Source organism: Hypanus sabinus, chromosome 10 (genome assembly GCF_030144855.1).
Source record: "Hypanus sabinus isolate sHypSab1 chromosome 10, sHypSab1.hap1, whole genome shotgun sequence".
Classification (NCBI taxonomy): domain Eukaryota; kingdom Metazoa; phylum Chordata; class Chondrichthyes; order Myliobatiformes; family Dasyatidae; genus Hypanus; species Hypanus sabinus.
This window is the reverse complement of record NC_082715.1, coordinates 40,147,351-40,175,114: the sequence shown is the minus strand read 5'-3', so window position 1 is coordinate 40,175,114 and position 27,764 is coordinate 40,147,351. Positions and strand designations below refer to the sequence as shown.

General features: G+C 37.6%; 1 protein-coding gene across 13 annotated transcripts in view; it reads right to left on the bottom strand.

The window, feature by feature from the left end:
• LOC132400603 (dystrobrevin beta) overlaps window positions 1–27,764 on the bottom strand; it is a 488,265-nt gene that overhangs the window by 59,451 nt on the left and 401,050 nt on the right. For 11 of the 13 annotated variants that reach the window (XM_059981722.1, XM_059981724.1, XM_059981723.1 and 8 more), the window contains one exon: window positions 20,461–20,557. In XM_059981722.1, the coding sequence (XP_059837705.1) occupies window positions 20,461–20,557 (97 nt within the window). Of the gene's footprint in view, window positions 1–5,068; window positions 11,137–18,427; window positions 18,628–20,460; window positions 20,558–27,764 lie in introns of those variants that run through there. The other 2 variants (XM_059981732.1, XM_059981733.1) reach the window with 2 other exon arrangements.

The following is a 27,764-nucleotide window of genomic DNA, read 5'->3' as shown; positions in this document are numbered from 1 at the left end:
GGTTATATCATTCCATTTAACAAGAAAATATAATCCAAAGGATAGGAAGGTTTGAATGTTAGTGTAGGAGCTCTCTTGGGATTATATTTGTATTCTATGAACCATAAGTTGAAGGTTATTAAGGGATGTTGGAAATGAATAATAAAATCCTGCGACTGTACCATGTATGTCAAGCAATGTACGGAGATGGCTACTCACACTGCCCAGATAGTATTGCAGAAGGATAACAACCATGAAAAGCATTAATCAAAAAGACAGGTCAAGTCTGAAAGATTTTCCGGTGCACCCCTCCATCACCACCTCATGACTAGAAAAAGATGCAAAAAAAACTTAAAAACCAAATTATAAGCAGACAATAAATTGCTTTTTAAAATTTTTCTTACCCATGTGCTGTTATAATAGAAAGCCTGTCATCTGTTAAACAATGATCTATTTCTGAATCTTTATTAAATTTTAGCATCAAATGGCCGACATCAAACACCTCTGAACAAACCAGTTACAGAAACATGGAATGATCAACAACATTGCTGGATTTTTCCTTGTTCATTTGACTTCTAGTACATTTGAATTAAGTAGAATGTAACCATCAAAAAATTCTGGCAATTCTGCTAGCTATCTGAAAAATAAACCAAATATTTAGTTTGATTTTATTAACGGAAACAAAATCTGCTGTTTATACGTAAATAAAATTTGTGAAATCAGTCTTGTTTCTGAATTAGAAGATCACATTTTAACAATTCGCTCTCAATTCTAAATCCTTAGCTTGGATTGATGCTTCAGTGGAGCATTGCATCAAAAATATCACTTTCCAATTGAAATAAAGGTCTTGGATGACATGAAGCACAGATGGTGCAGTGGATCATTGATAGCTAAAGGAAACAAATTTTAAACATTTTCATGAAGATCCCACCCTGAGTCTTATGTACTTCTTCCAAAGGTCTACAGAGAAGCTGATGCAACCAGTTACCTGCTGGCTGAAACTATTTAATAACTGTAAGAGGTTACAGCTAGAGAATCTAATACCAGCCAATAATAAATCCTCAAGTATCTGTATACATGAGCTTCAGTATTATTACAAGCTCATCGGATTATATACTGTAAATTCATCTATACAATAGCATTGGCCCAAGAATGTAGAGGACAAGATTTTAGGATTAGCTTATACCTCACTTCAAAGTACATGCTTGGATTTCAGTCTGGAAGGACGTTCAGATGCGATTTTGAGTGGCACTGTAAGTTGATCAGCTGTCTCTTATGACCTGACTTTAGTCCTGGCCTTCAGCGCTGATTTTGTGAAGCTTCCACAGTCCCCTATCACTCTATCATTTTGCCTTCCAGTTTCCTTGCATTTCCTAATGACGTGAAGGTTAGTAGGCTAGTTTTCCACATTTAATTGTAATGGTAAAATCTGGGGGGAGTTGATAGGAATGGGAATTTAATAAAATGTGATCAGCCTAGAATTAGTGTAAATGGTGCTTGATTGTTGGCACAGATTTGATGGACTAACTGGCCTGTTTCCATGCAGCACGAGTCTTTTACCCAATAAATGAATAACAGTTTTCAAAAGTTTCCAGCAGATTAGCTAGAGAGCTGTCTACCTGGATCCGACTCACCACACAGCCTGAAAGACAGGGTTTAGACAGTTCAAGCATCAGGCTTGATCCACAAAAACTAAGGCTGGCTACAGGAGAAGTGAAGATTAAGTATGTTTGGATCCCAAGGAACAAAAGGATTGAGTATGGATCACAATTCTCACCATGATTAAACTGTGTATTGAAGATAACAGCCATGATTTGCCTACAAACAAGAAAAAGGGATGCTGGTAGTACTTAACTCTAGTGGAACCCTGATTGCCAAAGGCAACAACAGAGGAGATAAAAGCATCATGTGCGAGAGTTATTCTTTTTTCACACTGCCCACTTAGAAAACAGCATGGCTTCTTTCAGATTGAAAGATTATGACAAAAGACACAGGTGGAAATAATCATGTCTTACTGCCATATTATACTTCTTTCAGCAAAGGGATCACAAGACTAATTTCAAATATTTTCTTTCTCTTAATACTCATTCGTATACACACATGGCACAACTTACTTCTCCTGCAAATTTCAGCTAAGTTAAAGAAGAAAAAACACATAAAACCACTTATCTGAAATAAAATTGCAATTGCTTAGTGATATTTGTTGAGCATCAAACCCAACTTCATTTGAAAATGTTCCCAATTCCTTTAACCTCTTAAGGACTGTTGAAGCATTTCAGAATCAATTTCAAATTCACATTTATTCAGATAAAGAGATTCAAAGTGCATGGGGGATATCCAAATATTCCTCAACATTTTTTTCACAATGTTTTCAAAATATGTTCAAGAGCTATTACAGTAAGCAGCCAAATTCTGTATGTCAATTTCTTTCAATTGGGAAACAAAGAAAGCCAGAATAGACTTCCTTTCTGTAGAGCAAGTCCTACAACATTCCACAGAAACATTTACAAAGTTTAATGGCATGAAAGAAAAAAATCCTGATTATAAAAATATTTTTCATGCATACTTTTCCTGTGGAACAGTTAAGCAGCAAAATTTTTATTGTTGGTTTTACTTCATTGGAGTATGATGTGACATCAAGGCTGAAGTGTTCACTGAAATCTGTAAACTCGTTTCAGCAATCTGAGGAATCCACCAAATTCAAGCGGGCTTCAATTACACTGATGCATTAAGAAAAAGTGTGGTAACCGGCCTCAATGACCATCTTCCAGTAGCACTTAAGACCACTGTGATCAAGTGTTTCCAGACGTTGGTGTTGAAACATATTGATTCCTGCCTGAGAAGTGACTTAAATCCACTCCAATTTGCATACCATCACAACAGGCCAAAAGCATATGCCATTTTGTCTACTCACTCAATCCTGGAACATCTGGGCAGCAAAGATGCATTCATCAGGATGCTCTTCACTGACTACAGCTCAGCATTCAATATTATCATCCCCTCAAAACTAATCAATAAGCTTCAAGTCTGAGGCCTCAATACCTCCTTGTGCAAATGGATCCTCGATTTCCTCACAGACCCAAATCAGTTCAGGCTTACTTCAATTGTTTGCGTGTTTCTTTTCTTTCTCTTCCACATCAGGTGGTTAGTCGTTCATTTTTGTTATTTTTCTTTAATTGGGTTCATTAGGTTTCTTGCTTTGCGACTACCTGTGAGAAACAAATCTTAATGTATAACTTACACATCCTTTGATAATAAATGTACTTGAATCTTGAAATCTCCTCCACAATCTCCAGCAGCATAGGTGCACCTCCTGTTTGTGTGCTTAGCCTGTTTTACTCACTTTATACTTATGACTGATGCTAAGCACAGCTCCAATGCCATAGCCAAGCTGATGACACCACTTTTATAGGCTGAATCAAAGGTTGTGATAAATTAGCATATGGGAGGGAGATTGATAATCTGGCTGAGTGATGCCACAACAACCTCTCACTCAATGTCAGCAAGACCGAGGAGCTGATTGTTGATCAGGAGGAAGAAACCACAGGTCCATGAGACAGTCCTCATTGGATTGGAATTTTAAATTCCTCAATGATATCATTTCTGAGAATTTGTCCTGGGTCCAACACATATGTGCCACTATGAAGAAAGCATGGCAGTGTCTCTGAGAAGTTTGAATTGATTCGACATGACATCTAAAACTTCAACAAGTTTCTTTTGATGCGAGTGGAGAATATAATGACTGGTTGCATCACGGCCTGGTACGGAAACACCAAAGCCCTTGTACAGAAAATCCTACAAAATGTAATGGACGTGGCCCAGCCCATCATGGGTAAAGCTCTCCCCACCACTGAGCACATCTACGTGGAGTGCTCTCTTCTCATGAGTGCCATCAGAAATAAGGTACAGGTGCCTCAGGACCAACACGAGGTTCAGGAACAATTATTACCCATCAACCATCAGGCTCTTTAACCAGTGGGGAAAACTTCACTCGCTCCACCATTAAAATGTTGCCACAGCCGATGGACTCATTTCCAAGGACTCTTCATCTCATGTTCCTAATATTTATTGCTTTTTCTTGCTCTTCTTTTTTGTATTTACACAATTTGTTGTTTTTTTTCTGCACATTAGTTGTTTCCCATCCTGTTGGGTGCATTCTTTCATTAACTCTTTTTGCATTCCTTGTATTTACTGTGAATGCCCACAAGGAAATGAATTGCAGGGTTGTATATGGTGACGTATCTGTACTTTGATAATAAATTTAACTTGAACTTTGATATGAAGCACCCAGCCTCAATATTAAAACCATCTCTCATCATGTGCAAATCATGAACAAATAGAAAACCTGTGGAAAATAACTCCAGCTATTTGTCAATTTTTCATTGGCTGTACGTTCCACCAACATCTTACTCATGTCTTGGAAGAAAATAATTATTTTGGAAGGAAATAATCCTCTGTCTGCTGTAATATTTTACAAAAATCATTGTATATGCTACAAGTGCATAAATCTATATTATAATTGGTTATTAATCTTAAATTCAATGATGAATGAACATACACCTCTGATTGCAGATTTTGATATGAAGTAGCACATGATAAGCTGTTGTTATTCTACGTTGCCTTCTCAATATATTTATACAAGTTTAACATGTGGTTGTAAGAAAAACATTTATCTCAAACATTTTACATCACTGGAATGTTTCGAAGTATTCATAACCAATTCATTACATTATATATGCAGTTTTAAAGATGGATAATCTAGCTAATTTTGTAAGCAACATAGCAGTACGACTATAAATTTATACTTGGGGTTATTTATATTTAGTATATCAGTTACTCCACATAATCTCAGTATAAAGTTCAACTTTAGTTACAGAGATACAGGATTTTTTAAAAAATACAAATGTCAAAATCTTGTGCTGAAATAAAATCCTATGCCCTATGCCAGAACAACAGCGCCATCTAGAGTCTGATACTTAGCTAGCCTTCAGGTTGCTTTATTGACATCTTAATTTTGTATTTATAACAAGCAAGTGGGTAGAGAATCATTCACACTTCCTACACCATTAAATTTGATTTAAAAGAAATAAGTGTTTAAAAACAGAAGATTTATTGTATCGTTTTCATTTTATTTGCACATTACTTTAATACATGTAACAGTATTTTGATGTGCATCAGCTGCCATTCTGTGAAGGTAGTTGAATTATCATAATATTAGTAACAATAAAAAAGGAAACATTTCATGAAAAGTTCCACATTATTCTGAACAAACTGATAAATGTAGACGTTTAACAAAATTTCAGTCAAACACTGTCCAACAATATTTTTAAAAAACAGACAAAATAAAAGTTCCCACAATTTAAAAATTAAATGACCACCTGTTTTTTGGTTAGAAATTATGATATAGAAACATGGGCCAAATGCTACAAAGGACAGCTGGAACTTTTAACTAGAGCAGAAACAGATATTATGCTAGTGGTGATCACTAATCTTGAAGTTTTGCCAATTTGTACCAATCAACTGATGTAGTCAACTGAATTAAAAATAGTTCAAAGTTTAAAAACAAACCTCTAAGGATAAATGCCAAGATTCCAGATGCTCAACCCAAATCGGCTGATGCATACATTTGATCTCGGGAGACATATCTCATTGATCACATGCTGTGTTCCGTGAAGGCTTGGATTGAGGAAACTTCTAATATGGAAAGTCACTGTCAACCACCCAACAATTTGGACGTCAATGGCTCTGGGACAGAACAATGTGAGATCAACCTCAGCCATCTCTGATATCAGGCTATAAACTAGGGTAGGCAAATCATTATCCACTTTCCAGCTTTAAAGGCAGAAGGGAAGCAGGAAAACAACAAATAGCATTTATGGGGGCCTGAGTTTCGGTTACAATCCCCTCTAAAATGCCAATAAACACATAGAATTATTCATGTAAAAATTAATTGAAAACAATTAACTTAAAGAAATAATTATAATGAATATTTCCTTAATAAGAATTCAAATAGTCAATTAAGATTCATTTGCTGCCATATAAGGCATTTGCTTGGATTTAAAACATCTTTGAATACAATCATTTAACCAATAAGGCATGACTTTGGTGTTAATGTATAGTTTCTTTCACCTAGATTACAATAGGTCACTTCAAACCTAAAATATTAGTTCAATTGGATAGATATTTAAGGTTATGACAAGGCAAGATGACACGAGAAACATCATAATTACTTAAGGAATCAGAAGGAGGCTTCAAGCAAACTGCAACATCACTGTGCTTGCCCAGTCATAAACTTTTAAACTTTTAAAAGCTCTATATACTTTGTTTTTACATGATTTCAATATGCAAAAATACCTTTGTAACAGAAGGCTTCATAATCCAAACTCCATACTTGAGTATGTGTGGTTATATATATTCTATGGGAACTGGGTTTGTTGAAAAAAAACTGAGCTTGTTGGATAAACATATATATTTGGAAAGAGGAAATGTATGGGGACATGGGAGTGATATTGGCCATGTCAGTTGTGCACGACCAACACATAACTAAGTTCCAGAGTCTAAAATGAGAATCTAAAACATTCAGTTGAAATAGCAGTCATCTAATTATTAAATGTAAGAATTCATGATAATAATAATGAGAAAACAGAGCATCAGTAATTGTAGTCTACCAAACAGACCACATCACCAATTTCAAACAACATTGCTCCATATGTCCAAAACACTGAAAAGATGACCTAAAAAAACTGGCATGTAGGTAAATAATAATCTTCTGCAATTTTATAGTAAACAGGGTAAACTATAAGACAAAACTTTTGACATAAGTGTTCAGTTTTAGCATGCATCTGGACATCTTGGTTTACTCCTCCTGCACTATGCCGATACATGGGAATGACATGAGTCCAGCATGGGCTTCAGATGCATTCAAAAATTGCAAATAAACTTTTACAGTCATGAAGCACATTAACTTCATTACAAAGCACACATATATTTCTACCCAATAGTTTAATGAGATCTGTGGTTCACTCAAAATGATCAAATATCAGACAGGTTAAAAATAAATGAATGTTAACCATCTCACAAAATTTTAAATGTTAAAATTTCACTAACACTAAACAAAAGTGTTATGATTTGTAATAGCACTACTTATCTTCCAATCTTTCTTCTATAGTCAATTCATGGGAATGTGGTGCCTGAAATTCGGTGCTGCGGCAATATGGATCCATCTAATCTCCTTTATATATTGACATAATGAACACTTACAGGGACCAAGGATATAATGAAGAAATGCAAGCAATGTAAAAAAAATATATAGAATTAAATTAAACTATGTTGTTCTACTGCTGCTTGTGTGTGGGAGGGGGGAGCTGGGGGATGTTTGCAAAGAAAAAAAAATTCAGGATGCATATTGTACACATTTCTCTGACATTAAATGTACCTAATGACACCATGGAAGACACCATCAACATGCCAGAAATTTGAGAGTTAGGGGCAGAAGTGTGTGTATTACTAAGGAGACGGTGCTTCAGAAGCTGAAAGGTTTGAAGGTGAATAAGTCATCTGCACCAGATGGTCTACATATTGAAAGAGGCAGCTGAAAAGAGTGTGGAGGCATTAGTGATGATATTTCAAGAAACACTAGTCAAAAGCAGTACCACCAGAGCACTGAAAATCACAAACATCACTCCACTGTTTTAGAAGGGAGGGGAAACTAAAGGCCAGTTAGCCAGCCTTCAGTGGTTGGTTAAAAGTTGGAGTCCATCATTAAATGATGTGGCTTTGAGGTACCTGGACACATATAAAAGGCATGCTTTCCTGAAGGAGAAATCTTGCCTGACAAATCTATTGGAATACTTTGAGGAAATAACATGCAGGATAGACAAAGGAAGAGACAGTGAAAGTTGCTTACTTAGATTTTCTGAAGACATTTGACAAGGTGCTGCATGAGGTTGCTAAACAAGGTAAGAATCCATGGTATTACTGGAAAGGTACTAACATTAGTAGATGACTGGCTTACTGGGAAAAAAAAATCAGAGTTGGAATAAAGGAGTTCTTTCCTGCATAGCTGCCAGTGTTGGGCCCACTACTCTTCATGTCGTACAGTATATTAATGATCCAGATAACGGAATTGATGGCTCTGTGCCCAAGTTTGCAGATTTTATAAATACAGGTGGACAGGGGTAGTGTTGAGGAAGCAGAGAAACTGTAGTAAGATTTAGACAGGCTTGGAGAACGAGCAAAGAAGAGGCAGATGGAGCATGGCACAAGGAAAATATATGGTCATGCATTTTGGTGGAAGGAATAAAGATATGGGCTGTTTTCTAAATGGAGAAATAAATCAGAAATCAGAGAGGCAAAGGGATTTGGAAGTCTCAGTGCAGAATTTCCTAGGGGTTAACTTGCAGGTTTAGTTGGTAGTAAGGAAGGCAAATGTAATTTTAGCGTTCATTTGGAAAGTAATAGAATTGCATATGTCTGATAACAAATTTTTAAAACTCTACTATGTGATCTATTTCTAATCATAAATTAAACTTGTATCTTTTGCTTTCTTAGCACAGTCACTTAATAATCAAGTGATACATACTAATTTACTCAATTCAATTCATAACCATATCTTCCCAAGTTAAAATGTTTGATAAAAGAGGTTATTTTCATTGTTTTTTTGCAGGCAAAGTCCTTCTGTCTAAGTGACCAGAACTACATATTGTACCCAGAAGAACTTGAGTCAGGGTCCTATAAATATATTTTTTGGCATTTTCCTTCTTTCTTTATTAATTCTACCATTACCACTTCATTATTTGTTTTTATTACTGCAACTAAAATACCAGATGTAGCATTTCATTTACACATTCATTCTAATCCTTTGACCTTGTTCTTTTGTATGAAATTTAATGTGGGACCGTGTAAACTTTGGTTTATAATTCCATCTGCAAATAATTTTGCCATTTTGGTTTTTCTATGGTGTACAGGTGGATTTGCAGAAGCTAATTGGTCTATCATGTTGAGTCAAGCTGGGTGTCAACTCATACATTTCTCAACCTGTTTATGGCTCATATACCTTAACGTTCAAGCAGATTTCCTCCCTTCAGAGTTTCTGCCATTCCGTTGACCATAGCAACAGCACAACCGGGTGTGCAGGCTGCTTTTCATTACTTATTGACCAATATGAATAGTAAACAAGCATTGTGCTCACTTGCGCTTTTGTTCCTGTAGCTCTGTCATAGTTCTTGCAGTACATTTCCTGCACAACTGTATGATTTCAATTAATTGCTCTTGCACAGGCAAATCAACCATGTCCTACTTATTTTTACAGCATGCTTTAAGTCGAAAGAGTAACCAACAATAGTAAAAGTATTAATTTCATGCAATACAGTAAGCTATTGCAAGAATAACTATCAGACTGCCAGCCAAAGTAGTGTATTATCATGCAGAAGCAAAACACCACATCACCCAGATAGGCAGATTTCGATTTTAGACAGATTGGAAATATTTACATCTGACTGATGCACTTTCCATTATTATTGCAGGCTAAGATATGACAGAATTTATCAAAGAGGACAAAAAAGCAAAAATTCTACAGCAACTTGGAGTGTATGTGTATGTGAAGCTCTTAGGTTACAAACAAAAAGAAACTATGAAGTAAATCTTTGCTTCTGTGTCATTTAGAAAGATGCTTTCTCAGTTTGTTCCTTGTTTTCATGCTTTCATTTGCACATTTAGCTAAATTACTCAAAAACTCTAAATCCTACTAGAAACTCTGACAAAATGATCATTTAAGTCATTAATACACACAGAATCCTGGCCAAGCCAGGCCATCAGCATTGATGGAAAAAAAGTAAACAATTTATGCTTTGGGCTGAGACCCTTTATCAGCACTCAGCCTGAAACGCTGTTTACTCTTTTCCTAGATACTGCCTGGCCTGCTGAGTTCCTCCAGCATTTTGTGTGTGTTTACTTGATTTCCAGCATCCGCAGATTTTCTCTTGCTGTGCTTTACGTCATTAAATATGTTAAGGCTTGTAGGGGAAGTTATAGTCATAGAGCACTGCAGCACACAAAAAAACAGGTCTTTTGACCCATCTAATCCATGCTAGCATGGTCATCTACCTTGTCCCATTTACAGCACCTGCACCTGGGCCACAGTCCTCCATACCTATCTTATCCATGTACTTGTATAAACCTTTCCTGAATGTTAAATTCACATCTACCACTTCTGCTAGCTGATTGTTACACTCTCGCAATGCCTCCTGAGTGATATTTTGCTCAGAACTACCACCATCCTGCAGTTTTCTGTTTTATAGCTCTCCTCTATGTGGCCTTATGTCCGCATTCATTTCTAAACTATTAAACATTATCCGAATCGGATAGTTTAATAAAACAAAGCCGTTGAAGTAACTGACTTAATCAAGGTGACTAGAAATTAATACAAAAGTTAGAATAAATAAAAACAAACAAAAAAAATAAAGCAGTAACATAAAACCAAAGAATGGAAGAATGGAAGAAATCTTTAAAACTGCAAACAACAAAACTGGTTAACATCTGCTAGAAATTTTAAGCTGTGGTCAGAAGGAATAAAAAAAATCTGAGAAAAGAAAGGTCCTGGAAGTGGATGGTTTCTGGGAAGACCCTCGAAAGAAGAGAAGATCGAAGAGGGAATAAAAATCAAAGACCGTCTGGAATTGTAAAAGTGTGAAATCTAAGTTGATCCTGCAAAACAAATAAGCAGAGATTAATTGCTCAATTGCCAGCCAAGTTCAAGTCTCAGTTTTAAGATTAATTGCTATGAAGTGTTAAGCTAGTTGCATGAAGGAAAGAGATGATGGAATTGCTTTGAGTGACTTGCAGCTTCAAGTAACTGGTCATGAAGAAATGTATGCAAACACTACATCATACGCTTAGAGAGTTGATGGACTTATCAGCCATTAGGGAAACACTATCTACAATCATTGTCTGTGCAAAAAAGATGGGATTGTAATCAGAAATGGTCTAATCATACAAGTTTTGAGTGCACAGGAACTAAACACGTACATAAAAAAGGAGAAAAAAATCCTATGAATAATAAATAAATATTTTAAAGTAAAGATTATGACAAGCAAAACCCTCGATCACATTGTAAGGCTCAGCACCAATCTTTTAGCATCTGGAAGATCACAGGCAGCACTGTAAATAGAAATTAACAATTTTAATACATTATGTCTAGAATCCAAATTAGAAAATAAAACTAAAATGACCAAAACAACATTAACATGACTTATTATCACTACGAACAGCATAGAGATGTTACAAAGAGTTCTGTCACTAATCAAATACTACACAAAACTGATATGTTTTCCAGCATCTGCAGATTTTCTCTTGTCTATAGGTTTTATTTTAGGTTCTCTTGTTCCAGGTTTTATTTTACAAGTGGTTTCTCCTGATAGCAAAGAAAAAAACAGAAGTAGTAAATTCCCTCTGAATACAACAAAAATATACACGTATGCCAAAGTTTTAAGTAAAAATAAACTCTCTGACCCCTATCATCAAGCAGGAGCACGCATAGCATGAGGACAAGAACCTTTCAGGTGGGAAACAGGCCACAAGACTGCGGAACTCTCTGCCACCACCCAGGTCTCATGAAAAATGAAGCACCAGTGGCATTGTACTGTTTACTTTACAGCTTGTGTCGTAAATATACCTTATCATCTGTTAAATTTATTTGCGGTAATATTACTCTATGCTCAAAGTTCAAAATAAGTTTTGTTATCAAAGTACATATATGTCACCTAATACAATCCTGAGATTGACTTTCTTATGGGCATTCCCAAGAAATCTACAGAATGGTAACAGGATCAATGAAAAACCGCGTTTGAGTAACAGTGTACTGGACCTTGGTCCAGAGGAAAATTTCATTTGTACATGTGTACAAGTGGATAATAAATTGAACTTGATAAGAAAGCAATACACAGAGGTTTGCTTCTCCATCTGAAAGAGAAACTACTAGGGGAGAACCAGCTTTTCCCCTACCCTGAGCTCTGATGATATCCATTCACAAATGGATTTGATGCTGAGGGATTGATGAGACGACAAAATATACATAGGACAAATGTGAAAGTAAAGCCTAATATACAAGAGTTGACCCGTATTAAATGTCCACGCAATGTCACTCAACATCTGACCGAAGACTGCAAAAAACAAAGAATGTTGGGAGGCCATTAAATTCATATGAATAACTCCTAAGAGGAAAGATGGCTGGTGTCACGATGCAGTCCAGCACTTCGCTGGGTCCAGTACCTTTGATGATTTCCTGAAGAAAGCCCAGCTGTAGAACCACCTGCGAACCTACTTTCCCGCCTTCCCCTTTTCTTCTATTCAATGGTCTGGGACAGTACGCCAATTCTTATTCTTTGGGGAATTCACGTAGAGGAAGCTTTCACAGAATAAAAGCTTTTGCAGCTCATATAAATATGTAGTTTAACATTCCCAACCCCCATCTCTCCCGAAGCCACGTGTATCACTCTTGTGCACTGAAGAGCTGAACCACAGTTTCTGCACAGAAACAAGCTGTCAGGACCAAGTGGCCTTGGCTTGATTTCGCTCTGCATACCAACCTCACAGAGGAATAGAGCAATCCTGCAAAAGGTGACTTCTCCTACGTAGAAGCAACTTGGCAGTTTTTGTGAAGTATGTCCTGGAGCCTCATCTTACAACAACCTCTGGAGCTTGGCAAGAGGAGGGCGCCTTCACTTGTCACTGTTATTGCTATGAAAATGGGTTGCAGGCCTGTCTGCAGCTTCACAGAATCTTATAACTGAAGCACAACTGTTTGAAGCAAAATTCTAGTGAGATAGCTTGGAAAACTTGCTATATCCTTCTGGAAGGATGCCAGTAAGATTGCTTAACTCCAACTGCTGCTTATTCCCAAACTGAGGCAGCCCTGGTTCCCTCCCTTATTTTGAGCCATGATTGTGTGCTGAGATGATTTATTACTAATGCAAACAGTCTTGCACCAATGTTTGCATTACTCCATCACTGCCACCAGATGTTCTGGAGATCCAATTAATCTTCAGCTTAGCTTAAAATGTTCCCCACTGCATGCTTACCTATCACATTGTCAAATCACATTTTATATTATGGTATGAAAAGACTCATGTCATCAGAATCAGTTACAATACAACCCTGATAATTCACCAATCATTCAGAAATCCTGCTGGTTTGGCATCCAGCTCACTAGTTGCTCATTCCTGTGCTCCCTTTAAGATACCTGGTTTCTGTGCTTCCTTGAAGTTCACTAAAGCTCTGGTACCAATGCTCCCCTTGAAACAACCTTGGTGCCCCCAAAGGCTTATAGGTTCCATTTTCCATACTCCCTTGGAACTCACCAGAGCCCCATTTCTACACTCATCTAATTGAAAGGCATCTGACAGCAAGTCTCTACAAAGGATTGAGACAGCACTGATGAGAGGATCATCGGGGTCTCTCTTCCACCCATCAGAGATATTTATCAGGAGCATTGCATATGCATTGTCAGTGATCCCTCAACAATCTCTTTGATCTCCTACCATCAGGCAGGAGATACCATAGCATTAGATAAAGCTTCTTCCGCCACCTTCCCCCAAGGTAAGAATACTGAACTCCCTGCCACTACCCAGGTCTCATCACATACGAAGCACCAGTCATGCTATACTTTCATCTTAAACTTGTATCACAGTTGCACCTTAGTATTTTTTAATTTATTACTTTATGTGTTATGTGTGTGAGTTATATGTACTCTGTTGTGCACGTTGGCCTGGAGGAACATAGCTTTGTTTGCCAGTATAGACGTGTAAAGTTAAATGACAGTAAGCAGAACTTGGACTTGATGGATGCTGTTTCCCATGTTCCATTCAACTTCATTGGAAAATATATTATGCCGCTGTGTAACATCTGCAACTCAAAGTATGTTGCACTACTAATTGGAATAATATTCGATAGTCTAGAAAACTTGCCAGTCCAGCACCAACAGTCTCCAGAAAATCTAATAAACCAGAAGGACCTAATAAACATTTGTAACAAGACTTATCAAGTTATTTAAGTTGACTTCTTTGTCATACAATACTAAGCACTTCATTGTCTTGTTTCTCATGACGCCTACCAACAAATTTATATTATGCTCATATGATCATAAACACATGGGTAATTTATGGAGCCGTTTTTAAAGATGAGTATCATGTTAAGTGTTCTCTCATCTTTAGCACTATATATATTCCCTAACATTTGTAGAAAATAGTAGTGTATCGGATTTAGCTACTGATAATTGTAACTTTTTGTTAAGTCCATCCAGATGTCTGACCTTGTTCATTCTCAAAAACTGTCCCATTTAATATTTATAAATATTTAGCAGTTTTCTCCAAGGCATTTAACTTCCATGCTGAGAAGATGCCGTGAAAAACATTAAAGAACTAATTTAGAGTATTTGCTTCATCAGTCAACATATCATATTTCTACTGATCTGACTGTTTCCTTTTACGACTGCATAGTTTACATAACGTTAAAGCAATGCTTGACAATTCCCTGCTGTTTTAATTTTATTCCCTAACTAATTTATTGGTTACCTTGATTCCCAGTGCACAGGATTTCTCAAGTTTATTCATTTTAATTCCATGCTCTTTTTACTTCCAATTGCTCTGTCCAATCTGATTTCCTTAATTTGTCTCGTAATTTTCCATTCAAGGACTGTACCTTTCTGCATAATTTGAACAGCTTGTGTTTACAAGTGCCATGATATTTCTTTGAATCTTTTTTCTTGGTTACTACTTACATCAGGTTTAACAGCTTGTTTGCATTTCTTATCCATTTGTTCCTAGCAACAACTCAATACAGTTAACAGGATTACCATTTTCCTTCAGTATTCCTCATAAAAATTCAAATCCACACCTTTAGAAACTATATCTGTCCATGTGCAAACTATACAATGCAAGCCCATGATTGATCACTTTTCTTATCAAGATCCTTGTCATCATGTTTCAAAATGTACAACTGTTATACTAATGGTTACATGAAAAGGCGTGCATTCATGTACATTTACCCAGTCTACAGTATCAATTACTGACACACACTGATTCCCTTTCTCTCATTCTCCCTTAGAAGGGTCTCTGGGACATTCAATTTCAAGCATATGAATATGGAACTTTTGAGGAATTTGGGTCATCATCACCTTGGGTTGGTGTGCAATTATTTCATCACTTCTTCCTCGTCTGTTCATATCATAATGTTTCAGGTATTTATTCGTACATTTCTACCTGAACAGTTCTCAAACAGCTCTTCACCGCATAATCAGTTCAGGTTCACATGTATCATCAGCAGCCTTTATTTTGAATTTGTTTTTCAAATACAGTATGGGTTTGCTTGCATTTTCTGCTTTATTATTTCCACATTACCCTGGCCCCTGTTGCATTCAGGCAAAGGGTATTCCATCTGTAGCGTACTTTCTGCCCAGACCTTGCCTTGGGAATCTGACATCTCCTCTGCATCTTGCTAAGGTTATTATCTTGAGCTCTTGCACTTCAGACGAGAAATAAAACCCTTAAAATACACTTCCAGCCTTCTGCTTTAGAAGTGAACACTGTAAATCCAGACTTCAGGATGATTTTTGTGTGTTTTGTATTTTCTTCCATCCACTGCGTCAGAGTGTAAAATATACCTTTTGAGATTCTTGGTAACAGCTGCAAAATGAGGTAAAACAAGTGCCACTGCTTTGGGATCTTTACTATTGATCCCAGCATTGTATGTGTGATCAGACAGAGATCTCTTGGGGATGGGTAAAAATGTCGGTGCTTCCCTTAGAACAATATCCTATTCCCAGGATAAAAGGAGCATCCTTAAAAAAGTGTTATGGCTTAAGGATAAAGAAATCAATCCAGAGAAAGCAGAGAAGCAACAACTGGCCAATTTATGTTAATAACTATCACCAAACTATTGCTTTACAATGAGTACTGGATTAAAACAGACATATTTGCAGGACTATGAAAAGAAGAGCAGTACAGTGCAACTCCTTAGGTAGCCTTTTCAAATTAGTGGCTCAGGCATAAGCAGGCTGAATTGGTTTTGTTTTTGTGTTGTAGAATTATGAACATATTACATATTGAAGAATAAAAGATAAAAGCATGTAGATAATCAATTAAAAGTGCCAATTATGAACAGTTTAGTACATTTATCTACAAAGTGTCTTTACTTACTGCTAAGTTATGCTTGGTAGCTGGTACCAAGGTTGGGGATGTAGATATGTACACGCATATTGTGCACAGAGGGCCAAAGACACTCTCACTTATTATTATCCATTCTAGAAAGGCTATTCACATTTCACCTTCATACACAGAACTGAAACATTCAGGAATACAAGGCTGAGTTCAACTTACTGCCTGCTTCTGCTCCTCATCCTATATAAGTCAGCATTTGGAAAAATTGAAAGAAACATGAGAAAAGAGAAGATAGATTATTGGAGAGTAAATAGACATCTACAACTGTTGAAAGGTGAGAAGAGCATTAAACAGGGACTTATACATGGCTCCAGCAAAGATCAATGCACAAGCCAGGAATGATTGATTTACTAAGGCAGATGGAGTCATTTACACACTTTGTTGTAAAGAAAGGAAGGTTATTTCTTTTGCATTAATGATCAGTAATCCAACTCCCCCCTTGCTCCCAAACCCTCGATCACTCTTGCTACTGTTTCACAAAGCACTGAAATTCCCTCGATATTTGCCCATCATGATTTCTGTCTTCATCCTTATTCTGGTATCTTTCCATTAACTGGATGGGGCAATTGGAATGTTTGCTCTAACTTAACTCACAAACTGACTTAGCTCTAATTGATATTTCTATTTGCCTCTGCTGGGGAGAAAAAAAGACACTCCCTCCTCACTCTACAATTAACAAAACAAATTATCCCTGAACAGATAAAATGCAATCCATACATTAAAGCAAAACTGATTTATGTAACAGCAGCCTGAGCATGGGAACTGAGAGTGATTGACAGGATTAATCTGGAAATGGAGGCAATGTTAAAAGAAAAATACAAAAGCTGGACAGTATTTTGTATGGTGATGCCAGCAAACTCATCTGCAATACACTACAACTGCATATAGAAATATAATCTTGAAAGCAACAGAGATAATTAAAAATTGTTTCGTGTCTGCCAGAGTAACATTCTTTATAGATCCAAGAGTCTGAACATTGTACTGACATGTGGAGACCATCAGCTGCTAGTGGATGGTTCAATAAATGTCACGATATTTTACAGTACGTGTAATAACACACCAGAAGCATTTACCCTGCTTCTGCAATTCTTCAAAACCCACTTTATAAAAAACACAACATAACTTGTACTTAAAAATGAATAACGACGACATTTGAGTCAGAAGAAGGCGACGTAACAGAGCTTTCACAGCTCCCTTGGGCAGGGAGTTGCAGAGATTCACTGAACATTGTGCACAAAAACTGAACTCTGAACTTCAGAGCACCCCGGGCTCTAATAGTGTTGCACTAACTGCTATGCTATCATAGCACCCATCTTGTCTCTTATGGACTGAGATTAACAGCACCCATGTGCAGCCTCAAAATCAACTTGGTGAACTCTTTCAGAGGTCTCCCAGGATGTGAGAAATGGAAAAAATTATCATAAGCACCATTCAAAAAGAAAACAGAAAATATGTACTGTTAAATATGGATACAGTACATATTTTCTGTTTTCATGTATTTAAACAGCAGGTGTTCCTAACACTTTCCTGTACCTTTGCCTAACATTAGATGGATACCAAAGAGGGAAATAATTGGATTCTAACCCCATTTTTCAAGGAACAGCATCAGTTCAATGAAAGGACATAGTATAATTTTGACATAAGAATATAGCAAGGCAAATTTTATTTAAATATGTACAAAAATATTAAGCCAATATTTTTAGAGAAACCTCCTTATAAAAAAAACCTTAAGAAATACTTTTAAGACAAATGAATAATCTGCTTTCAGAATCATTTTGAGATTCAAATCTTTCTTTACCCCAGTGGCAGAACACATTGATCCACTGAACATCACAATAAGTATTTTTAGTGGAAGATTATTTCCATGTCTCTCATCTTCAACTCTCAACTGCCATCTTGCACCAATTTTGGCAAACATGCCAATAAAACACGGCAGTAAAGAGAAACACACACAAAGTGCTGGAGGAACTCAGCAGGCCAGGCAGCATCTATGGAAAAAAGCATAGATGCTGCCTGGCCTGTTAACTTCCTCTGGCTTTTGTGTGTGTTGCCTGGATTTCCAGCATCTGCAGATTTTCTCTTGACAATAAAGAGTTTTAACCTTTAAAACTAATAGGATTATAGAGGACCAAATAATAATTCTACCTGAAAACACGTGACAAAAATTATGATTAAAGAGCCAAAACATCAATAAACATCAAGCAGTTTTTTTTTTCCTTTCTGGGGCTCTCTTCCAGTTGCACCCAATTTTATTCACACCTAATCAGATAATATTTCTTTCTCAACACTATCATATTTATAGTTCTTAGCACTGTTACTTAAGTTCAGTTTTTACAAACAGTCCTTAAACCAGCTCGAAAACTCCGTGCAATGTTAACAGGGATGTGCCTCTCTTACTGAGGAAGGGCTGGCCTGTAAACACAATCGGACACTTTCACTGTGGAAATAGAGAAATTATTTTCATTCATTTTATTATTTTCAATCATTCATTGGTATTTCAAACTGCTTTAACCAAGTGTGTTATTTTGAAGTTTTTGAAATAATTTCAATTTTTGTTTTTTTTTAAATTATTATAAAACTTCACACTGGTGATCTATGAAAGTGTTCTGGGGGACATGGGTGGTGACATCACAGGATATGAGATGTGCAGCCTGCGTGCCACTTAGAGACTTCGGTCTCAACTGCTCCCTTCTCTGTTCAGTGGTCATCTTGTCCAGCCAGGACAATTGTCAAGAATAATTTGCTCTATTGATTTCAATGAAGCAACACTGAGCCTCAAGTATATGCTAACTGTCTTGATTATATTTGAATGTTTATGTTTAAGATTTTCTTACAGTTAAAAATTAAAAGTTATAAATAAAGTTAGTAACTTTCTAAATGTGAACATCAGAAACTTTTAAGTAATTCAGCAGTTTTGACAACGTGCTCAGCCACAGGTAAAAATTAGCTGTCAACATATCAGTTTTTCGAGATTTAGGCCCTTTCATAAAGCTGTATTGACACAGAACTCTTTACCACGCGGGTTCAAATCATCTCCATGTTAGAAGCTTCTGTGAGGGTAGTGACAGCAGAAACAGCAAACTCTGGGAACCAATGCAGAAAGATGTGGGCCATTCTGCACTTTAGATCCAAATCCCTACACACTATGAATGTGGCCTGGGAGTAAAGAATCCACAACAACGAATAAGAGTAATGTTTGCCCATGGTCATTAGTAATATCCTTCAGCATCAAAGGGATGCAGAAGCAATGTTTACGGGCTGTGTTGGAAGGGAAGGTTAGATTGATTGTGCAATAGGTTTATATAGGTTAGAACAACATTGTGGACTGAAGGGCCTGTACTGACCTACATTCTTACTAGTTAAGATAAATTTACAGATCAATTTTTACTTTCCAAAAAGATTATAAATGACTTTTGCAAGAATGGGAGATGGGGTGGGAGGAGAGGAAGAGGAAGGTGAGTGGCTATAACTCTAGAAAGTAGCAGACTCCAAAGGAAAATCTCAGCCAGGGCTTAACAGGGAGAATCACTAAGTAACTCAAGGCCACCTACATTGCAGTCCAATCCAGTTTTATTTCTGATATCATATCTAAATCGATATAGATTTGAGAGATGAAAACTCCCTCATTAGTATTACACATTCCTTAATTAAAAACATAGCTGTATGCAGTATAGAAACTGAAATATCACAAAATAAGATTTATAACGGTAAGAAGATGAACAAAGCCGATCAGGAACAAAATCAGAATCAGATTTTGGCAAAGATACGAAATGTCTTATCTGAAGTAGTTTTTATCTTGTCTCATTCAGCTCAGGAGAAAATATTTCCAGTGAGATATTCACACAAATTCAGGGACTCTTACTGGAGAATCTTAGGTGGCTTTTCCTTCAGGGAGTATTAGACCTATTTTCTACCTTGTCTGTGACTGCACAACTGCAGATTAGAACCTCAGTGCAGGAGTCTGACTACCTGGGAAGCTTATCCCACCTTTTCATAGCACAATGCGTCACCACAGTTCATCAAAAGTACAGCATCCTTAGTCGCCTGATAAAGTTAAATTTATGGCAAAGTGCACAAAATAAAAATATAATTTGATGTGCATATTTTTTCCAATTATAATTTAATGCATTAATAATGTGAAGAGCAAATTGGATAAGTACATACCAAGAACAAAGGCTGAGCAGACAAATAATAGGGGAAATAAAATATTCTATCTATGAAGGAGATGAAGGTTTCTAAAGTCGATGTAGTGGCAGGGAATATTTCTTACCTTCAGCAGCTTCATTAGTCCTTCAAGCTGTACCATCAGCTCTCGGCGACTCTCTTGCAAGGCTGACATCCGCTGCTCTAGCTCGTCTTTTCTTTGCCTGTTGAATGAACAGACAAAGAAATTAAGCCCCGTCTCTCTCGAAAAACACTGGGGAATTCAAGCACTCAGACTGTCTGGTTCAGAACAAGGCTGTGCATCAAAAAGCAGTTTCAGTACTCCACTGCAACGCAGGCAAAAACAAAGCCTCTTCTCAAACATGGCTATCCCACTGGATGAGAATTTATTCTCCACAGAGGGATTGTACCAAGAAATTACATGCATTATTTTAGAGTGCTCTTCACACTTACTCAGGACTATTACATTAAGATTAAAAATAGAACATCTTATTCACATCTATTGATTTGTCACCAAGAGTAACATTCTTTAATTGATGCTTTGTGAGCAGATGGGTTGACATACTGCAGGTGCACAGGTGAAGATTTTCAAAAAGAAACTGCTTTAAAAAAATTACTAACACTAGCTAACACAAAGAGAGAGGAGGTGAAAAAGGCTTTCTCCTCTAAATAACAGCAGATCTTAGGATGAGGAGAACTCCCTGGTTGGTTACTTATTCATGAGGGCAAATCTGTCGGAGAAAAATCTGCTGACTTAAGCCATACTGTTTTAAGTATGAATAGAAAGGTAGCTGCAAACAGAGAGCAAAGTTACCAGTACTGGGAGAAATGGAAGTGCTCATCTCTCAACAAAACTGCTAAAATTTAACATTTATCTTGAAAAGTGATAGCTTAAATTGGAATTTTGGAACATGAATTATATAACCAGCAATGTAATAACTCACCAACAGTAAAAGTTTACTAAAAAGAGGCACCACAAGGTGTGTTTCCAGAATTCTGAAATGTCACAGATAAATAATAGATTATCAACAAGTTGGATTGATGCCAGATTTAAAGGATGTTTCCATTACCCCCAGTTGTGCCCTAGTGGAGAGTACACACACTCATTCCCAAAGCCACACACATATTCACAAAAAAAATCTTAGTTATTCTTAGTTGACAGTCATCTTTTCCTTTGTGACAAAATACAGATGGAATTTAGCACTTCTCTGCTTCATCTGACAACAATACTTCAGAACATTTGGACCATAAAGTACTTGCATAAAGGCTGCTTTTACTAGAACAGTTCAACCAGACATTAAAAATGACCCTGGTTTCTATAGTACAAAATACAGTGATAAACAATCACTAAAAAAGATACAGCTTCAACTGCCTTTGGTTTTAAGATGGCACTTACAAGAAACATTAAATTTTTTTTATTGAAACAGCACTGATAAAACAAGTTGCTGGATCAATCATGATAACGTTCATAGAAACATCGAAAATAGGTGCAGGAATAGGCCCTTCGAGCCTGCACCGCCATTCAGTATGATCATGGCTGCTCATCCAGCTCAGAACCCTGTACCTGCTTTCTCTCCATACCCCCTGATCCCTTTAGCCACAAGGGCCATATCTAACTTCCTCTTAAATATAGCCAATGAACCAGCCTCAACTGTTTCCTGTGGCACAGAATTCCACAGATTCACCACTCTCTGTGTGAAGAAGTTTTTCCTCATCTCGGTCCTAAAAGGCTTCCCCTTTATCCTTAAACTGTGACCCCTCGCTCTGGACTTCCCCAACATTGGAAACAATCTTCCTGCATCTAGCCTGTCCAATCCCTTTAGAATTTTTAGAATTTTATATGTTTCATCTCGGGACTTGATGCCCTACAACTGATTCAGTCCATAACTTTAAGTTAATTATGTTCTTATATTAAATGCAGCCAACAAAAATGATCAGTTCCAAAGCAAATTAATTTCCCAAATGTTATGAATTAAATGAAAACAGAAAACAACTGGAAGCATTCAGCAGGTCATGGAGCATCTGCATAAAGATCTGCTTCTCCATCTACACTTGCAACCTGATGTGCTGATGATTTCCAACATTCTCTGTTTCTGAAACACAATGAAATCTGTGTGTGCTGGAAATCCAAGCAACGCACAGCATAATGCTGCAGGAACTCAACAGGCCAGGCAGCATCCATGGAAACAAGTAAACAGTCATCACTAAGAAGATTATACACTTTAATACGTGGCTAAGGAGTTGGTGTAGGAGGGAAGGACTAAGATTTTTAGATCACCGGGCTCTCTTCCAGGGAAGGTGGGACCTGTACAGATGGGATGGTTTGTACCTGAACTGGAAGGGGAGGAATGATATCCTAGCAGGTAGGTTTGTTAATGTTGCACAGTGAAGTTTAAATTAGAGTTGCAAGGGGATGGGAACCTGATTGTCAGAACATGCAGTGGAAAAGTTGAGAAGGCAGATGTTGGGAAGACATTAAACAAAGTTAGGAATCAGAAGGTTGAGCATGGTGCGACCAATATCATGAGCTACATATATTTCAATGCAAGAAGTATCATAGGAAAGGCAGATAAAAATGCCAAAGATGAGGCAGCTGGTTTACGAACAGAGGCAATATGTAGCAAGGAGAGGTTGTTGACAGGGCAAAATTGCAGATGAGTTGCAATGTAAAAGGTGGATAAAAGCGAATACAGGAATGAAGGTATTATGGTTGAGTGCCGTAGGTGGAATATGGTAGATGAATGTAGCACAATTGCATATTGGCAGGTATATGTTGTCGGCGTTGCTGAATTGTGGCTGAAAGATTAAAGCTGGGAGCTTAATGTCCAAGAGTACTCATGGTATTGAAAGGACAGGCAGGAAGACAAAGGGGACAGCTTTGCTCTCTTAGTAAAAAAAAAATGAAATCAAATAATTAGAAAGAGGTAACATAGGGTTGAAAGATGTTGAGTCACAGTGGATAGAGCTAAGGAACTGTAAGGGTAAAAGGACCCTGATGGGAGTTATATACAGACCCCCAAACAGTAGTAAGGATGTAGCCCACAAATCACAATGGGAGATAGAAAATGCGTGCTAAAAGAGCAATGTTACAGTAGCCATGAAGGAATTCAATCTGCAGTTAGGGAAAACCAGGTTGGTGCTGGATTCCAGTACGGGGGATTTCTAGAGTGCCAATAAGATGGCTTTTTAGAGCAGCTCGTGGTTGAGCCCACCTGGGAATCAGCTGTTCAGGATTCAGTGTTGTACAATGAACTGGAATTGATTAGAGAGCTTAAGGTAAAAGAACCCTTAGGGGTAAGTGATCATAACATGATCAAATTCACCCTGAAATTTGAGGAGGAGAAGCTGAAGTCAGATGTAACAGTATTACAGAGGAGTAAAGGGAATTACAGAGGCATGAGAGATGAGTTGGCTAGAACTGATTAGAAAAGAACACTGGCTAGGATATTAGAGCAGCAATGGCTTGAATTTTTGGAATCAGTTCAGAAGGCACAGAGTATATAAGCACCAACAAGTAAGTATTTTAAAGGAAAGCTAACAAAACCGTGGTTAACAAGAGAAGTCAAAGCCAGCATAAAATCCAACAAGAGGGCATATAATAGAGCAAATATTAGTGGAAAGTTAGTGGATTAGGAAGCTTTTAAAAACCAACAGAAGGCAGCTAAAAAGCCATTAAGGCAACAAAAATTGAATGATTGAATATGAAAGTAAGCTAGCCAATAATACTGAAGAGGATACCAAAAGTTTCTTCAGATACATAAAGTGTAAGAGAGAGATGAGAATGGATATCGGACCATTGAAAAATGATGCTGGAGAGGTAGTAATGGGAGACAAGGAAACGGCGGATGAACTGAGGAAGTAATTTGTACCAGTCTTCACTGTGGAAGCCACGAGCAGTATGGTGGAAGTTCCAGGTGTCAGGGGTCACGAAGTGTGTGAAGTTACCATTGGGAGACTGAAAGGTCCGAGATAGGTAAGTCATCTGGACCAGATGGTGTACACCCCAGCGTTCTGAAAGAGATGACTGAAGAGATTGTGGAGGCATTAGTAATGATCTTTCAAGAATCACTAGATCCTGGAATGGTTCTGGAAGATTGGAAAATTGCAAATGTCACTCCACTCTTCAAGTCGGAGAGAGGCAGAAGAAAGGAAACGATAGGCTAGTTAGTCTGACCTCAGTGGTTGGGAAGATGTTGGAGTCGATGACTAAGCATGAGATCTCAGCTTACTTGGAGGCACATGATAAAATAGGCCGTAGTCTGCATGGTTTTCTTAAGGGAATATCTTGCCTGACTAATTTATTGTCATTATTTGAAGAAATAACAAGCAGGATAGACAAAGGAAAAACGATCGATGTTGTCTACTTGGATTTTCAGAAGATTTTTAAACAAGGTGCCTGTTTAACAAGCTGTGAGCCCATGGTATCACAGGAATCACTCTAGCATGTGTAAAGCAGTGGCTGATTGGCAGCAGGCAAAGAGTGGGAATAAAGGGAACCTTTTCTTGTTGGCTGCCACTGAATAGTGGTATTCCACAGGGGTCTGTCCTAGGACTGATTCTTTTTACATCATATCAATGATTTGGATGATGAAATTGATGGCTTTGTTCCAAAGTTCGCAGATGATATGAAAATAAGTGGAGAGGCAGGTAGTTTTGAGGAAGTAGAGAGGGTACAGAAGAACTTAGACAGATTAGGAGAATGGGCAAAGAAATGGCAGATGGAATACTGTATCAGGAAGTGAATGGTCATGTAGTTTAACAGAAGAAATAAAAGGGTTGACTATTTTCTAAATGGAAAGAAAACATAAAAATCTGAGGTGCAAAGGGTCTTGGGGGTCCTTGTGCAGGATTCCCTAAAGGTTAATTTGCAGGTTGAGTCTGAGGTGAGGAAGGCAAATGCAATGTGAGCGTTTATTTCAAGAGAACTAGAATATAAAAGCAAAGTTGTAATGTTGAGACTTTATAAAGCACTGGTGAGGCCTCACTTGGAGTATTGTGAGCAGTTTTGTGCCCTTTATTGTAGAAAAAATGTGCTGAATCTGGACAGCATTCAAAGGAGGTGGACGAAAATGATTCCAGGATTGACTGGCTTGTCGTATGAAGTGCACCTGATGGGTCTGGGCCTGTATTTACTAGAATTCAGAAGAATAAGGAGTGACTTCATTGAAACCTATTGAATGGCCTTGATAGATTCGATGTGGAGAGGACATTTTCCATGGTGGGAGAGTCTAAGACCAGAGGACACAGCCTCAGAATAGAGGGTTGTCTTTTTAGAATGGAGATGAAGAGGAATTTCTTCAGCCAGAATGTGGTGAATCTGTGGAATTCTTTGCCGCAAGCAGATGTGGAGGACAAGTTTTTATGAATACTAAGGCAGAGGCTGACAGATTCTTGACTGGTTAGGGCATGAAGGGATATAGGGAGAAGGCAGGAGATTGGGGCTGAGGGTAAAATTGGATCAGCCATGATGTAACAGTGAAGCAGACATGATGGGCCAAATAGCCTTATTTTGCTCCTATATAAAACATAGAAAACCTACAGCACAATACAGGCCCTTCAGCTCACAAAGTTGTGCCGAACATGTCCCTACCTTAGAAATTACTCGGGTTACCCATAGCCCTCTATTTTTCTAAGCTCCATGTACCTACCCAAAAGTCTCATAAAAGACCCTATTGTATCCGCCTCCACCACTGTTGCCAGCAGCCCATTCCATGCACTTACCTCTCTGCATAAAAAATTTATTCCTGACATCTCCTCTGTACTTGCTCCCAAGCACCTTAAACCTGTGTCCTCTTGTGGCAGCCATTTCAGCCCTGGGAAAAAGCCTCTGACTATCCACATGATCAATGCCACTCATCATCTTATACACCTCTATCAGGTCACCTCTCGTCCTCCATCACTCCAAGGAGAAAAGGCCAAGTTCTCTCAACAAAAGGCCAAGTTCACTCAATATCTTATGATCGACTATTTACTTTTTTCCATATATGTTGCCTGGCCTGCTGAGTTCCTCCAGCATTTTTGTGTTATTCTTTGTTTTTACTCAATTTCTGGCACTTTTTAAAAATTTTCAGTTACCAATTAAAGATATGATTGTGTCCAGTGCATGCAATGAATTTACAACTGAACTCCAGAAACTTGGCATTAGAATGAATATTTACCTTCACAAATTCAAAATAGCATATCATGTTAATTACATTGGAAACTTAGTCACACTGGGATGCCTTGTCATCAAAAAGACAAATAAGCATTTTGCATATTTGACTAATTTTTTCTGTAGATAATTTGTGAAAGATTTTATTACAAATTGAGATTTTGAAATAAAATACAAGGTTAGAAATGAGCAAAGAGATGAAAAGTGATTAAAATCACACTTCTCTGCAATTTTCTGGCAAACAAAACTAATTTGTTGGCATATCTTCACAACTAATACACACTGCACACTCAAATATCTTGGGAAATCCTTGATTGCAAACACCTATTAAGAGCTGTATATCGATGTACCTTTTATCTGGATGCTGAGTGGACTGAGTGCAGTAACCATTGCACCTTATTTTGGTCAGAGAAGTTAAATGCTTTATTCCAGCAGAGTGTTCTAAAGTGCTGAGTCTAACCACTTAATGACTGGAGGAGGACAGTAGAAGGATGCACATGAAAGACTCAATATTCAGGCCAAGGGGTCAAAGGGCTACGTTCATATTGCAAAAGGGATATATCTGTATTAAAAAGTGAGGTAGTCTAATTTCTTGTAGAACAAAGACAATATGGGATCCTCTTCAAGGAGTGGTTAATGTCAATGAATTCAGAAAACATGTCTACCCATCATTGAAATTTACAAAATAATCAAGTCAAGTTACTTCTATTGTCATTTCGACCATAACTGCTATGTACAGTACATAGTAAAAATGAGACAATGCTTTTCAGGACCATGGTGTTACATGACACAGTACAAAAACTAGACTGAACTACGTAAAAAACAAAAAAAAAACAACTACATTAGACTACAGACCTACCCAGGACTGCATAAAGTGCACAAAACAGTGCAGGCAATAGAATAAATAATAAACAGGACAATAGGGCAGTAAGGTTTCTGTCCAGGCTCTGGGTATTGAAAAGTCTGATAGCTTGGGGGAACAAACTGTTACATAGTCTGGTTTTGAGAGCCCGAATGCTTTGGTGCCTTTTCCCAGACAGCAGGAGGGAAAAGAGTTTGTGTGAGGGGTGTGGGGTCCTTCATAATACTGTTTGCTTTGCGGATGCAGCATGTAGTGTAAATGCCTGTGATGGCGGAAAGAGAGACCCTGACGATCTTCTCAGCTGACTTCACTATCCGCTGCAGGGTCTTGCAATCCAAGATGGTGCAATTTCCGAACCAGGCAGTGATGCAGCTGCTCAGGATGCTCTCAATGCAAC